This window comes from Perca fluviatilis, chromosome 10 (genome assembly GCF_010015445.1).
Source record: "Perca fluviatilis chromosome 10, GENO_Pfluv_1.0, whole genome shotgun sequence".
Taxonomy (NCBI): domain Eukaryota; kingdom Metazoa; phylum Chordata; class Actinopteri; order Perciformes; family Percidae; genus Perca; species Perca fluviatilis.
In genome coordinates, this window is record NC_053121.1 from 3,750,408 (window position 1) to 3,768,697 (window position 18,290).

The 18,290-nt window shown below is 43.7% G+C and overlaps 1 protein-coding gene across 3 annotated transcripts in view; it reads right to left on the reverse strand.

The window, feature by feature from the left end:
- Window positions 1–1,829: 1,829 nt before the first annotated feature.
- Window positions 1,830–18,290, reverse strand: part of gabra4 (gamma-aminobutyric acid type A receptor subunit alpha4) — a 37,815-nt gene continuing 21,354 nt past the window's right edge. For 2 of the 3 annotated variants that reach the window (XM_039813424.1, XM_039813423.1), the window contains 2 exons: window positions 9,566–9,822; window positions 1,830–4,097 (listed from right to left, as the gene is read on the reverse strand). In XM_039813424.1, the coding sequence (XP_039669358.1) occupies window positions 3,561–4,097; window positions 9,566–9,822 (794 nt within the window). In that variant the 3' untranslated portion in view covers window positions 1,830–3,560. The remainder of the gene's footprint in view (window positions 4,098–9,565; window positions 9,823–18,290) is intronic. The other variant, XM_039813425.1, reaches the window with a different exon arrangement.

The window sequence follows — 18,290 nt, forward strand, 5'->3', positions numbered from 1 at the left end:
GGAAGTTTCCAGAGAGTGGAAGTTCCCTCCTTATTAGACATTCTCTGAATGTACTGAAGATAATTTCTTTTAAATTATCTTCTAAATATATGTTTCATGAGCTCTGTTCCTGATTGATGAGGGAATACTGATAAATGAGGAGACCAATTATTTACCAAAACTGTACTTTTGGGATAGTTTCTAGTAGGGCTGCACAATATATCGTTTTTATTTTTTTAATTGTCATCGCAATATTAACCAGAACAATAAACACATCGCAAAAGGCTGCGACATATCGCAAAAGACATTTTAAAAAACTTTAAAATCTGACAGTTATTGTTGTTTTAGTGGTGCCTTTTATAGTCAATTCAATGTTCAATTTAACAAAATAATGTTGGAAATTATTTCCTTTCATTTGTTTTAAATACAACAAGAATTTTGTGGCATTTTAGAAGAATACTGAAAGCAGCAGAAATGCAGAACTAAGTACAATTTAATATCTGTTTAATTATCGCAAGTCATTTTATTATGGCGATATTCAACAACGTTATTGCGTATCGCCTATTTCCCTTATATTATCCAGCCCTAGATCTAGTCTTATTTGCACTTACACACAGCAAGTAATCACTGAAAATGTCCCTTTGTCTGGAGAAAGGACTCCATGAGAATACATCCCCCACTTCACCTCTACCAGTCAGTAACAGAACCGTGACAGGAGACAGCAGAGAGGACAGTTTCCTGACGTCATGTTTGTGATATTTAGATAGTGGCGTCCTTCACACATGTAAAGATTCAATTATCAGCAGTCTCTTTCATTCCTCCTGAGGGTCACCGGAGTGAGAACCTGCTCGAGGTCCTGATCACATGGGGCGCTATTTTTCAGTGACTCTTTAGTTGGTTTAAGGTTTTCTGGGCTATTTTGTACATTACTAGGAGGACAAGTAGAAATGTGATGTAATTTGTGTCCTCAGAGAACAACAACATTTAACTGCGTGTCAATCACTGCTCATGCACACGCATTCATTCCCCCTTGTGGGGGGAGGGGCTTAGGAGACAGTTTGGGCTTTAGCAGAAAGGGGGGAGGGACTGAGAAGTTGTCGATGTTCAAATTCTTTGGCTAAGTCCTGGATCTTCACAATCCAGCACCTTTAAAGGAACACGCTGACTTATTGGGAATTTAGCTTATTCACCGTAACCCCCAGAGTTAGACAAGTCGATACATACCCTTCTCATCTCCGTGCGTGCTGTAACGCTGTCTGACGGCTCCAGCATTAGCTTAGCCCAGCACAGATCCTGCAGGTAACTGGTTCCAACTAGCCTACTGCTCCGAATTGTGACAAAAATAACGCCACCATGTTCCTATTTACATGTTGTGATTTTTAGAGTCACAGCGTGTACAAAAAACAACGTAACATGAGACACAGCCATCTTCTATCTGTAAACAAACCAGGAACTATAGGTAAGGCCATCCACAGATACAGTTCGTCCTAAGGATTCACTGTTCCACATGTACAGTACAGGCCAAACGTTGGGACACACCTTCTCATTCAATGCGTTTCCTTTATTTTCATGACTATTTACATTGTAGATTCTCACTGAAGGCATCAAAACTATGAATGAACACATATGGAATTATGTACTTAACAAAAAAGTGTGAAATAACTGAAAACACGTCTTATATTCTAGTTTCTTCAAAGTAGCCACCCTTTCATGAAAATAAAGAAAAGAGAAGGTGTGTCCAAACTTTTAGCCTGTACTGTATGTTTAACATTAATACATGATTTATAAAACCATGCCAACAATTATTAGGCTATTTTAATAGCTTAGTATGTATAAAGGCTTTAGGCTGCCCTACACATTATTGTAGGCCCAGTTTAACATGTAACTTCATTTTATACAATATGTGTAGTAGGGGGTGCCTGCTCCGTCTATCTTTCAGTTAAGGGGTCCTTGGCTTACAAAACGTTGAAGACCCCTGATTTAGCATACAGATAAGAGAGTGGTATCCATGTTCACAATTAACTCTCAGCAAAAATTGAGAAAAAAACTGTATTTCCTAAAATGATGTCTTAAAGACGATCTAAGCAGAGAGAGCAGGGCTGGAGGGAGTGCTGCACTCAGATGTTTATTAGGTTTTTTTTCTTCCTGATAATGTAGTGTAGCTACAGTTATCATCCCATTACCCTTATTTGAGATGTAACAATTAACAGTAGCCGACTGAATGATTGAAAAACCAAACTCAACGGGCTGCCTTTAACAAAAAGCCAGCCTTTGTTTTTTTGCTTCACCTTAAAAATGGGGTGTGATCGGGGCTCCCCCTGCAGCTTTATGAAACGACACTACTTGGGGCTCTGCTCCATAGACCTTATCCAGTCACCCATGAGAATGTTCCCATGATTAACACCATGAAATGCAGTGAAATAATGTAATATGTGTTAAAACTGAAAGGGTATAGAACCACCTAAAGGAAGGATGACAGCAGTCGGCTCCTGAGCAGCTGTTGAACACTCACACAGTCACATCCCTTTATTGTACATGCCAACGTGTCCCTAAACAAGCAACCAACTCCCTATTTTATTGCTGCAGTGATCTGCTGACGAACAGCTTAACTTGCTGCTTCCTCGATTTAGCTTCGTGCTATGACTGTATTTTAATCACTTGAACAATCTTTGTCTACTATTGGGAAACCCATTGTGGCAGGAAAGAAGCTTAAACCCTACTGTTATATGAATTAATAACTTGTGTTTACTATTTTCTACCCGACTGATCCCCAAATTTCATCCTCGGTATTTCAACGTTTTCAGATAAGTTAATCCATCTCGTATAAGAAAGTTTATTTAAGGGCTTTTCCGGGCTGATCAGTCCCGGCCAAAGCTCCTCTCAGCCTGGTTTGAGGACTATCTGATTTTAGTTTGTACATCATCTGGCCTGTATTCAGGGAGTTTTTCAGTCTAATGTGAAATCCAAGAAAAACAGGAACGGAGCCCCTTTGTTCTCTCAAATAATTTGACTTTGCCTCATCTAGCCCGCTGACACCAAAGCAACAAGTCCTAATATTCAAACGGAAGTACACTATAATCATTAAATATATAAATCTGTTATCCTAATAAATTCATATATTTACATAGCGTTGGTGCAGTTCATTTCAGGACGTAGGTACACAGATCCGAAAAATCTTGCCAGGTGCAGGGATACAAAAATAGGAAAATGAAAAAATCCCGTGCTTTATCTTGACAGAAGGCCAAAAGGGATCATGAGGCAGTTGAAGCCAATGCAGACCTTTACAGTCAGACATAGCCATTACAAAGAGGACCGTAGCATATTCCAGTGTGCAGGTGTTCCTTCTTATGTTGAGTCAGATATTTCTAATTTGGTTGATTTGTTCCCATGCTTGCCGTTGGAGGAAGGAGAAAAAAAACAACTGTGTTCTCCGAGATACGGAAGTGCTCGGCGAGCACATTTTCTTTATCTGTTTGGCAAGAACAATAGTTTCCTCTTATTGTTCCCAAAATCTCATAATCCTTATTTGCTTCCCCATCTTTTGAAATAAATGACTTCACTCTTCTCTGCCAGAGCAAAGCCTAGCCACCTTTAGCCACCACCGTGTCCTTCGTTAAGTAAACCACCCAGTAGACCATATTAAAAGCCCCGAAGGACACTGGGAACAGGATCCGTGCGTACTTGTCAATTTTGCTGGTTCCACCCATGCCAGCAGTGGTGGGCTGGGAGCACGGCGTCTGCTTTAGCTCCGGTTTGTTCCCCATCATCTGGATGCGCTCCAGCTTGGGCCCCAGCAGATGCTGCAGAGACGAGGAGCTGGCGTTCTGCTTGCACGGCGTCGCCGCCATCACGTCTGGCGTGGAAGCTGCAGCCTGGGGCGCAGTCTTCACCAGCTGGGCAGAGGAGGAGGCCACGCTCAGCAGGCTCTCCGATTTGGGGCTGGAGCGCGACAGGGTGGAGGAGCTGCCGTTGACGCCGCTGGCTAAAGGACGAAGCGCTCTCGCTCTCCCCACTCCCGAAATGTTGGTGGTGGACTGGGCTCTCCGGTGACTGATGGCCTCTTGGTGGGAAATATAATTCATCCGCTTTCTCAGGTTACCGTTGCTATCAGGATTCTGCTGAGACAGAAAAAAACAAACAATAATGATATATCTATGTTGACTGATATTGGCATTTAAAAAAAAAAGGTCCTATAGATATTAAAGTGCTCATATTATGCTTTTTGGCTTTTTCCCTTTCCTTTATTGTGTTATATATCTTTTTTGTGGATGTTATAGGTTTACAAAGTGAAAAAGTCCAAAGTCCCCCCCAAAGGGACTTACCATCTCCAACAGAAAACACTGTTCACCAACTGCTCCAAACAGCTCTATTGTAGTCCAGCCTTTACTTCAGAGACAAACGTGGTCACTTTGTAACACACGTTATAATGCTCGCCTAGCTGCTAGCGTGGCACGCCCTCATACTCTGCTTCTGACTGGCTAGTAGTCCTTACCTAGGTACTGTCAGGGCACGCCCTCATACTCTGCTTCTGACTGGCTAGTAGTCCTTACCTAGGTACTGTCAGGGCACGCCCTCATACTCTGCTTCTGACTGGCTAGTAGTCCTTACCTAGGTACTGTCAGGGCACGCCATCATACTCTGCTTCTGACTGGCTAGTAGTCCTTACCTAGGTACTGTCAGGGCACGCCATCATTCTCTGCTTCTGACTGGCTAGGAGTCCTTACCTAGGTACTGAGCATGTGCGACTCCCAACAAAGATGGAACAGAAGTGAGATGCCTCACTCTGTAGCTAAAACAGAGAGCTCAACACACAGGGTGAAAAGAGGAGCTGCAGCAATGTGCAGTACAACAAAAATATGATGTTTTCTGAAAATTAAACCACATAAACCTATTCTGGTACAACCTCTAAACACAGTTATGAACCTGAAAAAGAGCATAATATGAGCACTTTAAAGCTTCAGTGCGTAACTTTTTTTTATAATAACAAACGTCTGTTTCATTCAAGCCATTGCCAAATGAGCTGCTACAAAGCTAATTAAGACTATCAGCTCCACAAAACTCTCTCTGTATTTCTCAGTATGACTATGTTTAGAAAATGGTGTCACATGGCGACCTTCGCGCGCAGAAAAGTGAGTGAAGATAATGACCTCTTCTGAAGAGTCCATCATGTTTTTTTAATCCTCCGTGTCCTCCCTGGCTACTGGCAACTGCATGGAGGGGTGGTGGGGGTGGTGTGAGATCACCGAAGGCTTGTATCATGTGGACGTGCTGACAGTGTTGTTGTCATTACTTAGAATTCCTCATGGGGGCGACAGAAACTACGCACTATAGCTTTAAAATATCTGCCCAAAATATTTAACAAACTGATACATTTACCTATTTACTAAGTGATACTATAATGCAGTGGTTCCCAACCTGGGGTCCGGGCACCCCTCAGGGGGGCGACAGAGATCACAGGGGGGTGCGCAAGTCTTTATCTGGTTTGAGGTTGAGGTAAAAAAAAATATTTGCACGTTAAACAAATTATGATAATACACTAGAATATATAATGTATACAAAAGTCTGTATGAAAACTATATATTTTGTTCTCGCTTAAAATTGTAGGCAGGCTACTTAGTAGGCCAAACCTCCAGGACCTCTTAACCTGAGAACCTGACCCTTGCTGTCATCAGGTCAGCTGCTAGCTGCTATCATCCTCGTTTTTCCTGCCGCCACGGCATCACTATTTTATGAATGAAACATGGCAGAGAAACGTAACAGTGCTGATAACTCCTCTGTATCAAAAAAGAAAGTAAGGCTCTATCTCGAGAGTTACCTCAACTTCGGTTTCGGGGGGGCTCAGCTTTTCTTAGACATGAGTAGGGGGGGGCGCCAAGGAAAAAAGGTTGGGAACCACTGCTATAATGCATATCTAGTTGAAGTTGTGGTCTGAGTTGAGTCATTAAATAGGTAAAGTTGTTTAGTTCAAATGTGGACCTACGTTTGGGAGAAAACGAGACCGTCTTAAAATTGCATTTTAGAAATAAAAAAATGCATTTGAGTCCCATTTGATACTAAATTAAACTACGTAACGTCCGGCCAAATGTGGGATACTGGGAGTAGAGTAACATGACAAATATCCATGATTTTAACAATCGTTTTCTAAACTTAAGTAATTTTGGTGCCTAAACCAAACTGTGAAACGACGTGTATAAAACCGCAACCAATACGTTCTGTGGTTTAGATACGAGGATGGAAAGCCCTCCTGTGGGTCGTTTTAGAGGGCAGGAATAAACAACCTATATCGTTGTACGGTTTGGAGAACTTGTTGGAGAAAACAGTATGAGGATTCGTACTGTGAATAATCACATTCCTCCTGTGTGCGTCACGTTTAAGGTGTTCGCAGGCAAGGCAAAGCTCACTTCCTTTTCCCATTCTGAAAAGCAGGCCGGGCACAGTAAACCTTGTCATATTGATCTGATTACAGTCCCCTTGACACAGATGGCCTTCATCTGGAAGCAGACGATTGAGTGTGTGCAATATACAGATGTCACTTACCAAGGATTTCGCTCATTTCACACAAGCTTAAGACACAAAGTAGGTAGCACTTCATCGGGGCGGTAATGCAGTGTAGCGTCAAAGGAGCTTATCCTTTGAGAGTTGATGTTTTCAAGCAGGGAGAGTGTGATGCTGGTACTAAGGCATTTGCAGGAATAATCCCCCCCCCCCACCAACACCACCACCACCACCAACCACTCCCCCTTGAAACTGAAAGAATGCAGTGTTAGTGTGTCCCATGTGCAGCAGAGGAAGAGTGTGCGTGCATAGCGGGGTTTGATTTCCATCATGGCGGAGGTTAGGGGCCCGTGAACGCACACTGCCCCTCACGCCAAGCCCTTTGGTTAGCGCCAACAGGATCTGCTCTCAAGGAAAAGAGTAATAATTCTTTCCCCCAGTGCCAGAGCCTTCCTGAAACCTGTACAGATGTACCCGGGCTGCGTTGCCGTGGCAACCTACTAATCCACTGAAGTGCTGTTGTCACTATACCGCATTCAGGCATGATTACGCCACACTGGGATTTGGACTGGAAGGGGCAACTTAAAGTAGTTAGTGGAAAACTGGCGTATGCATTGCTGGGTTATGTCAGCTCCAATGATCAGTTGAACTGAACAGAAGGCCTATGTGTTTCACGTTAGCTCCTAAGAAGAACATGAAGTCTAAGAACGTATCCCTTCTTTTCACATCCCATCTGTAAAACAGTGTTTATACAGCACCGTAAATACATTGCTACCGTTATGTGGACAGTGGTTTGTAACACATACTGTATGTCACATCTGACTAGGAGCTAAAAATAAAATAGCTTGATGGCATAGTCATAAATTATGATTCAATCCATATGTCAGTTGTCATGGTGTCAACGTAATTTGTTTCAACTAGGGGTGCAGAAATAGGAGATTATGTCAATGTATTCATGGAGGTTCATTCATGGGGGAGGTTATATTCTGAGAAAACCCCCAGAATTTCCTAGATTAAGGTGTTACATTTTTCAAGGAACAAAACCTTGTATATTCTCTGTGATTAAAGTCACAAATTTACAAGGAATTTGTCAAGGAATGCTCCACTTTGCAACCTCATCACACCACAGACACACATACAAGCTTGCCATGTATTATGCCTTTAGTGAATGATCTGGCCTATTCTAACATCGTATTAAAAAATAAATCTGACTTTATAGCCTCTGAGAATATACAACTTTTTCCTCGCAAATTTACAACTTTAATTTGGGAACAAAAAATGTCTGAGTATAATCCCCTCCCCCTGGCTCCGTAATTATTTTCTTTTACCTAAAATGCATACACAAAAAAGTTTGGGATTTAAAGTGCTCATATTATGCTTTTTGGCTTTTCCCCTCTCCTTTATTGTGTTATATATCTTTTTTTGTGCACGTTATAGGTTTACAAAGTGAAAAAGCCCAAAGTCCCCCCCCTCAAAGGGACTTACCATCTCCAACAGAAAACACTGTTCACAAACTGCTCCAAACAGCTCTATTGTAGTCCAGCCTTTACTTCAGAGACAAACGTGGTCACTTTGTAACACATGTTATAATGCTCGCCTAGCTGCTAGCGTGGCACGCCCTCATACTCTGCTTCTGACTGGCTAGTAGTCCTTACCTAGCTACTGTCAGGGCACACACTCATACTCTGCTTCTGACTGGCTATTAGTCCTTACCTAGGTACTGAGCATGTGCGACTCCCAACAAAGATGGACCAGAAGTGAGATGCCTCACACCAGCTAAAACAGAGAGCTCAACACACAGGGTGAAAAGAGGAGCTGCAGCAATGTGCAGTACAACAAAAATATGGTGTTTTCTGAAAATTAAACCATGTAAACCTATTCTGGTACAACCTCTAAATACAATTATGAATCTGAAAATGAGCATAATATGAGCACTTTAAGTATAGAAGTTTCAGATTTGTGGTGCTAAAAATGATATTTCATGATGTGTTTTGTTAATGTATGTTTTGTGAAAGAGGGGCAGATTATATAAGATTAATCTTCTTTCTGCTCCTTTTCATTCAGGACTTTGGAATCTGGTGTTTGCCTTAAAGGAACACGCCGACTTATTGTGAATTTAGCTTATTCACAGTAACCCCCAGAGTTAGATACATAGCCTTCTCATCTCCGTGCGTGCTGTAAAGCTGTTTGACGTCTCCAGCGGCATCAGCCCATCACAGAACATGCAGGTGAATGGTTCCAGTAATCCTACTGCTCCCAATAAGAGACAAAATAACGCCAACATGTTCCTATTTACATGTTGTGATTTGTAGAGTCACAGCGTGTACAAAAACAACGTAACATGAGACACAGCCATCTTCTAACCGTAAACAAACCGGGAACTATATTCTCAGGCGGGAAGAATATAGTACTTGGGGTGAGTGATATGCTCGCGGCAAGCCTGTCTGAGAATATAGTTCCCGGTTTGTTTACGGTTAGAGATGGCTGTGTCTCATGTTACGTGTTTTTGTACACGCGCTATAAATCACAACATGTAAATAGGAACATGTTGGCTATTTGCTGTCACTTTGTCACAATTGGGAGCAGTAGGCTAGTTGAACCAGTTACCTGCAGGATCTGTGCTGGGCTAAGCTAATGCTGGAGCCGTCAGACAGCGTTCTACAGCACGCGAAAGATGAGAAAAATGATCTAACTCTGGGGGTTACGGTGAATAAGCTAAATTCCCAATAAGTCGGCGTGTTCCTTTAAGTTGTCTGTTTGTTTGATGGATGAAATAAACTTATATAAATCAAATAAATAAATAAATATTTCATTTAATTTCAATTCAACTGGCAGATACAGAACAAGCAGGTTGTGGTGATATATGGAAGTCTAAACTCACAACCTGGGATCAGATTTCTCCTGTTTTTCTCTTTATTTCAGATCCCCATTGCAGGCCCACTCCTGGCTGTTCAAACGTCTAGGCTAAAGGCCGGGAGCAGTAAGCACATAATAGGGGACATGCTGTGTAAGTGCTCCTTGAAGTGAAGTGCTATCAGACTATTTGCCGCGGCCACTTTGAAGAGGAAAAAAAAAAATATATATATATCACCTGCAGCACTTCCTCTGTGTCCTTCACCTTGACAGGCGTGGTTTGGGGCACCGGAGGACATTTGGCCGGCTTCTTTTTGGCCCGCTCCATCTGCGCGTTGGTGAAGTAGTTCACGGCGGCGAACTCGATGAGGGCAGAGAAGACGAAGGCGAAGCAGACGGCGATGAACCAGTCCATCGCCGTGGCGTAGGAGACCTTGGGAAGGGAGTGGCGAGCGCTGATACTGAGTGTCGTCATGGTCAGGACAGTGGTGATGCCTTCAGTGGAATCAGAAAAACAGAACAATGTCAAACATGTGACCCAGTGAGATCTGTGTTGGAGCTTACTGCAGTTCCACTTGAAAGTGCTCATATTATGCTCATTTTCAGCTTCATAATTGTATTCAGAGGTTGTACCAGAATAGGTTTATGTGGTTTCATTTTCAAAAAACATCATATTTTTGTTGTACTGCACTATTGCTAGGTAAGGACTACTAGCCAGTCAGAAGCAGAGTATGAGGGTGTGCCCTGACAGTACCTAGGTAAGGACTACTAGCCAGTCAGAAGCAGAGTATGAGGGCGTGCCATGCTAGCAGCTAGGCGAGCATTATAACGTGTGTTACAAAGTGCCCACGTTTGTCTCTGAAGTAAAGGCTGGACTACAATAGAGCTGTTTGGAGCAGTTGGTGAACAGTGTTTTCTGTTGGAGATGGGAAGTCCCTTTGGGGGGGGGGGACTTTGGACTTTTTCACTTTGTAAACCTATAACGTGACATATACAAACACACACACACATATATATATAAGGGAAAAAGTCAAAAAGCATAATATGAGCACTTTAATTCCAAACATCCTAATATAACATATGTCATTTGTAATTAAATTGTTTACAATTAAGACTACATATCTATCTGCATAGATAACTCAGTGGTGGAATGTAACTAAGTACATTTACTCCGGTACTGTACTTAAGTACCAATTTGAGGTACTTGTACTTTTCTTGAGTCTTTTCTTTTCATGCCACTTTCTACTTCTACTCCGCTATATTTCAGAGAGAAATATTGTACTTTTTACTCCACTACATTCATCTGAAAGCTTGAGTTACTAGTTACTTTACACATTAAGCTTTTAGCACACAAAACACATGTAGTTTATCAAATATGTTTTATTATACATTTAACTACACAACAATATATAGGCCCATAAGTACATCTGAAATGATTAGCTGATTTAACACTTAGTTGATTGACAGAACTGTTTGGATCGTTTCCAAGTTTCTAAATTGTGAGGATTTTACTGCATTGATTACTTTCCTGATGATACTTACATACCTTTACTTAAGTAACATTTTCAATGTAGGACTTTTACTTGTAATAGAGTATTTTTACAGTGTGGTATTAGTACTTTTACTTGAGCAAAGGATCTGAATACTTCTTCCGCCACTGACGAAATTGCTGTTTTCCCCACAGATCTGAATGCATTGCATCAAACAATCTCATTGTAGAGAACAGAAGGAAATGGCCTTTTCTTCATGCCATTGCTAAATAGAATCATGAAAATCATTTGCACAGTGTTCAATAGCCCATGTTGCTCTCCATCAACATTTTTCATTAGCTGAATGCGGGGGATAATGAACCAAACATATTTGGCCCTTTGAAATGGGAGACATGTACAAAAAGAACATACATGAATAGATTTTTTCTGGTCACTTGGGGGCAGCGCAACAAGCTGTAAACACAACGCTAACATATTATTCAATTCAATTTCAATTCAATTTTATTTATTATATCAAATCATAACAAGAGTTATCTCGAGACACTTTACAGATCGAGTAGGTCTAGACCACACTCTATAATTTCCAAAGCCCCAACAATTACAGTAATTCCCTCAAGAGCAAGCATTAGCAGAGGCTGTTGCGACACCTTATAAAGTTGATATGCGTTAGGCTCCATGACATTACTGCAGATAGCTCCTCTCTTTTTTCTTGCCTCTTTAACTGGGATTCAGTTAAATGCATTTCATTTCCATTGAGGTTTAAAGGTCCAATGTGTAGGAATTCCTCCCATCTAACGTTGAGATCATATATCGCAATCAACTCTCTCGCGCCACGCAGTTCAAAGTACGTATTACAGCTACGGTAGCCTTCACGCTTTTTTCTGATGACGCCGGGCTCTTGGTCTTTTCAATGTCCTTTTTCTTTTTCTGGGTGAAGAAGAAGACTCCTGTTCCTGAAATTTAGATTTTGAATACTTGTGGTCCTCCATGTTTCCTTCTTCAAACTTGCCGGGGCCGGGAAGCTACGATACCCATTAGCAGCATTAGCAGCAGCTGTGAGTTTATCACGTGACAGCAAAAACGCGAAACGCGGAGCAGTATGTCCTGTATGTCCCTTACTGGCTAACGTATTTCAAGATGGCGCATGAATATGGAGCCTATACCCCAAGTCATTCAAGTGCAAATGTAAAATTTCAAGCCAATAGGAATACTTGGAATTGATGGTGGTGGTAAATATTCATGAAAAAGGACAAGTTTGTGAACGGGCAACACAGATTTTGATAATGAATAACTAGACACGTTACACATTGAACCTTTAACTCCACCAATAGGATTATTTCTATTATATATCTATTCTACAACTCTCCCTCCAAATGATGTTTGTACAACTACAGTTCTGATGTGCATCAAAAGATATTACACCACCAAGAGAGCTTACAGTCGCCCTAATGTATACTGCATCTCCTACAACAGCAACCATGGACTCTCTAACTTCCCTCTTGGCAGTACTAAGAGATATGCCATGAAAATGGCCAGCACACACATGGTCTCACGTGTCACCTTCAACAACAGAAGGTTACAGTATAAGCCTGTAGCACATCACTCGTCCTTGGTATTATTAACCAATAGCAATAATGTGATTTAGAGAAAATCCCCTTTACGTTGGAGACCTGGAACAATCTGTACTGCAGAGTCCTTGCCATACATAAATGCATTCATCCCCTGCGCCCGCATGTGACCGCCGTATAATTACCTGTCAATCAAAAGCAGCAGGGTGACATTGATAAGTGAACTGCGGCTCAAGGCCACAGACTGAGGATATTGACCTCTGATATAACAAAAACTGAGATGCTTTATCAATATACTGGAATATGTAAAAGTTTTCATGTCTTTTTTTTTTTTTCTTGTTCCCAACCATCTGAGTAAAATTACACTGGAACTAATGGTGTATATGTGTAAATAGTTCAGTATTTTTGTGAATTTTGTTTAGAGTAAAAATGTCACTTTTACTGCCGGCATGTTGTTGACTGTAGTGCTACGGTTGAGCTTCCCTTCCCTAAATTAGATCTTTACACCAACTCAAAAAAATTCATTTTCACCTCCGCTCAGTGACAGGGTTGCAGCCTGCAGCAGATATTTTGGTACTTTAGCGTCCTCTGAAAATAGAAAAACAGATGCCAAACACCAGCTGCAGTTTAAAGGATACAAACACACATCCAGTTCCTCCCATCTCTCAAATAAATAATGTTGGGAAATACATATATCCAATTTCTTTCCAATATAGTTAGATGAGAATTTTATACAAATCTCACTTCTGTACGTTAAGTACGGAGCTAGAGCCAGGAGGCGATTAGCTTAGCTTAGCATAAAGACTGGACACAGCATGAAACATCTAACCTTACTAAATCCAAAGTTAGAAATATATATCTACCGGCACCTCTAAACAGCTCTTTATCCAGCCGATCAGTACTTCCACAAAGTGTCTGTTTTGTTGGCCAAAATAGTAAGCTACAGCACATAAATCACAAATTGCACATTTTTATATAACTGTTTGTGTACTGATTAAACAAACTAGATACATTGTGTTAATTAGTATAGGGATGCACCCATACCACTTTTTAAAATATCAAGTACAAGTACTTATTTGGGTACTTGCCGATACCGAGTGCCGATACGAATACTTAATAATCCCTCTGGGGTCCGAGGGTGTTTTCAGGCACAGGGATGATATTGGCCTTCTCTGATATTGTTGTCAATTAGAACAAAGCAGGATTTTATAAGTACCATGCCTTTTTAATATTCAAAGCTCAGTGCCTGGGTCTGGACATTTCCCCGGGCTAGTGTCAATAAAAGAAATCATATAATTCCTGATATCAAAATACTCAGTCCTTCCAGAAAAATGCGGAGTATTTTTGTGATTGTTGCGGGCAAAAATTCTTGATTATGCGGCACGTTTTCTTAAAAAATGTGATGGAATATGCGGGATATTTATGCAATTTTATGCGATGAAATTGCGGGAACTTGCAAAAATTGCGGGAACTTGCATAAACTCCTCTTGACACCGACGTGAGAGGACGCTGGCGCTGGTTATTCGCCGCTTCTCCGTCTGCTATTCATCTGCTATTCTCTTGTGTTTGTGTTCGCTGTACCCCCTACCTCTGGACAGCCTCTGTACCTCTGGACAGTCTCTCTGCTGGTTCCCGAAGCCGCCTGGGGCTCCTTGACCGGACTCTTGCCTGCTGCGGTTAGCCGCTAGCTACTTGCCCCGTTCACCAAACGGCGTGGCGGCAAATCCTAGCTGCGTCGGCGGCTAACCCGGTTGCTGACCTCCTCCTCATAGGCAACCTCCACCAGATGCACGAGCGACCAAGACTAGACATTCCTCTCCGCCGGTCATGCTGTGGATCGTTTTGGCAATCACCTCATTCATCCATCTCCACCTCCACCTCTGTGCTCCTAGCCCACGGCTAACCACTATCCCGGGCTCTCCGTCCCTCCGCTCGGCATCATGATCAAATATTCAACTCTGCAACTGGTCCAATTCGTCAACTACTCCATTCCATCCTGCATCCCAGTCATCAAACAGCTTTCGGACTTCTACGTCGACGCCGTTACATCCACAGAAGCTCTCGCCCGCAAGTTTGTTTTCTTCCACCCGCGGACAATCCATTCCATCCATCTGGTCACCTGCACGCGTCTGTTGCACCTGTCCCACGTCATCTGAATGCTTCACCCACTGGTTCACATAGGGCTGAACGCATCATCAGGCTACACAGAAAACCCGGACCGGACTACAGTGCTTTCCCCACTTCACATACACTCAATCATACTCTCCAATCATTTGCTAATCGGCTCTCCCCCTCAACTGCAATACCCCACACCCCCAACGACCACCGCACGCTGCTAACCGGGACAACCTCAGATCTCTCCAGCCTGCCCCCATCCCACCACCCTCTCACCATGCCAACTTTGCCCTCCTCAACACCCGATCGCTCAACAATAAAGCCCCTGCCCTCCATGAACTAATCCTCGACAACACTCTTGACTTCCTTCTGCTCACCGAAACCTGGCAACAACCCAACGACTTCTTCTCCCTCAACCAAGCATCCCCCCCTGGCTACAACTACATCTGCAAACCCCGCCCCTCCCACCGTGGAGGTGGCCTCGCCGTCATTTTCAATCAGAACTTCCGGATCACAGAACTCACCCTCCCCTCAGTATCATCGTTTGAATATCTCGCCTTCAAAACTCTTTCCTCCATGACAGTCATCCTCATTTACCGGCCACCTAAACCAAATCCCTCCTTCCTCTCTGATTTTACTGAACTCCTCACACTAGCCTCATCTCTCTCTCCACGTCTGCTGCTATCGGTGACTTAAACATCCACATGGACTCCCCCACCTGCAAGCTCTCATCAGAATTCAAAATTTTTACTGGATAACTTCTCTCTCACCCAACATGTCACATTCCCCACCCATGAAAAGGTCACATCCTCGACCTGGTCTGGTCCACCAACCAACCAGTGCTCGACCTCCATCCATGCCTCTTTCCCTCCTCTGATCACAAACTGATACGGTTCACCATCCCTTCTCCAACCCCACGCCCCCGCCTCCTCAGAGAAATCACCTTCCGCAACCTCAAATCTATCACTCCCCACCATCTCTCTGACCTGCTCTCCACCTCTCTCCACCTGGACTCAACCCTCACCTCACCCGATGACCTCACAGACCACCTCAACTCCACCTTTTTACCTCCCTCAACACCCTGGCCCCCTAAAAACAAAACCGTCACTTTTAACACCTCTTCACCCTGGTACACACCTGCACTCCGGAAAATGAAACAAACTGGCCGCCAACGCGGAACGTCTGACAAAGAAATCATCCCTCACAGTCCATCATGAAGCCTATAAATCCCATCTCATCGCTACAAAGATGCCCTCATTGCTGCCAAATCTGCCTACCTCTCCACCATCCTCACCGACCCCTGCCAAAACCCCAGAACCCTCTTCTCCACATTGAACAACCTCATCAAGCCTCGGACCAACAGCCTCCTTACCTCTACTCCGGATCTCTGCAACTCATTCCTCCACTTTTTCACCACAAAATCAATCTCATTTACAAATCCCTATCCCCTGTATCTGACCTTCCAGGATCTACTCCAGCACCTACCTTGGACCCTCCTCTCTCCATCCCTCCAGACCTCCCGACCCCTCCTCCACACTTCCTCCTCCCCCAGTTTAACCCAGTCACTCCTCCTGAAATCTCCAAACTCATCAGCTCTTCCAAACCCACTACCTGCTCCCTTGACCCCCTCCCTACTCCACTTCTGAAGTCCTGCCTCCCGGTCCTATGCCCCTACCTCACTAACCTCCTTCAACTCCTCACTGTCCCTTGGAACTGTCCCCTCTGCTTTCAAAACTGCCGCTGTCACCCCAATCCTTAAAAACCTGGTCTGGATCCCTCCTCTCTCAACAACTACCGCCCAATATCCAACCTCCCCTTTCTGTCTAAAACCCTGGAACGCATAGTCGCCTCACAACTACAAACCCATCTTCTTGCCAATAACCTATTCGAACCTCTCCAATCTGGTTTTCGCCCCCTACACAGCACAGAAACCGCTCTCCTCAAAGTCCTCAACGACCTCCTCACCTTTGCTGACACCGGTTCCCTCAACATCCTCATCCTCCTCGACCTGAGTGCAGCCTTCGATACTGTGAGCCATAACATCCTGCTCACCAGACTCAAAGACCTCGGTATCGACGGTACTGCACTCAGCTGGCTCCACTCCTACCTTTCCAACAGATCCCATTTCATCTCTCTCCACAACCACACCTCTGCCACAGCCACAGTCACTCAAGGTGTTCCCCAAGGCTCCGTACTTGGCCCCCTCCTCTTCATCATCTACATCCTCCCTCTTGGTCAGATACTCCGCCACTTCAACCTGGACTTCCACTGCTTTGCTGACGACACCCAGATCTACCTCAGCACCAAATCCCCCCACAATCCTCCCCTCTCCCACATCAACTCCTGTCTGTCAGCTATTAAAACCTGGATGCAACACAACTTCCTCAAACTCAACAGCGACAAAACAGAATTCCTTCTGATCGGCTCCAAATCCACACTCAGCAAAACCAATAACCCCACTCTCACCATCGACGGCACCATTGTCTCCCCATCTCCCCAGGCCCGCAACCTTGGCGTTATCTTTGATTCCACCCTCTCCCTTGAGCCTCACATCCGTCAAGTCATTAAAACCTCCTTCTTTCACCTCCGCAACATCGCCAAAATCAGACCCTCTCTCACACCCCCCGCTGCTGAAAGACTCATTCACGCCTTCATCTCCTCCCGACTGGACTACTGCAACTCACTTCTCCTCGGCATCAGCTCACCCAACATCAACCGACTCCAACTGGTCCAGAACTCAGCCGCCCGCCGCCATTACCTGCTCCAAATCCTGGCACCACATCACTCCAGTCCTAAAACAACTCCACTGGCTTCCCATTTCCCACCGGGATCACCTACAAAATCCTGGTCCTCACCTATAAAGCCCTCCACCATCTGGCCCCCTCATACCTCACTGACCTCCTCTCCCCCTACCAACCCTCACGGTCCCTCAGATCCACCTCAGCCGGCTCCCTCTCCATCCAAAAGTCCAACCTGCGCTGTTTTGGGGACAGAGCCTTCTCCAGAGCAGCTCCCAGGCTCTCGAACTCCCTCCCCAAGAGAGATCCGCACCTCTGAGTCCCTCACCATCTTCCAGTCCCGCCTCAAGACCCATCTCTTCACCTCAGCCTACCCATAGTCCACCTGCCCCCCTCCCTTTTTCATCTGTATCTTGTTTTGTTCTACTTGTTTTGTTTGCTCGTTTTGTTTTGTTATGTTTTTATAATCTACCCTGCCCTGTAAAGCGACTTTGAGTCCATGAAAAGCGCTATATAAATTCAATTTATTATTATTATTATTATTATAAACTGCAGTTTGATGAAAAAGAGAAAAAAAAGTGATTCCCCAAACACCCTGCTTTTCGATGATGTTCACGTTGCGTAATTATATCATTTCATAACGTTCCCATGGCAACAGGGGAAAATGTCTGCTCTTGTGTGAAGTAAACGCAACATTTTTCAACTTTCTGCTAAGATATATGTCACTTTTTTGCAACGAAAATGTGGGGATTATGAAATCATGCAAGCCCCGCATATTTTGCGTGGAAATCGGCAATTTATGACTTTGGCTGATTATGCATTGAATTATGCGATTGCATAATAGTGTTTTTCTGGAGGGACTGAATACTGAGCGAAGTTTAGAAAGAATGAATAACGCAAAGTCCGATGACGTCATTCACGTGCATATTAAGTACCCATGTGGATTTACTGAACGGGCAACAGGCTGCTGATGTGATTTTTCACAAAGCAGCTTTGGAAACACGGTTTCTGTGATGTGGTGACGCAGGTGACGGCTGGGAAGCTCTCGGCTC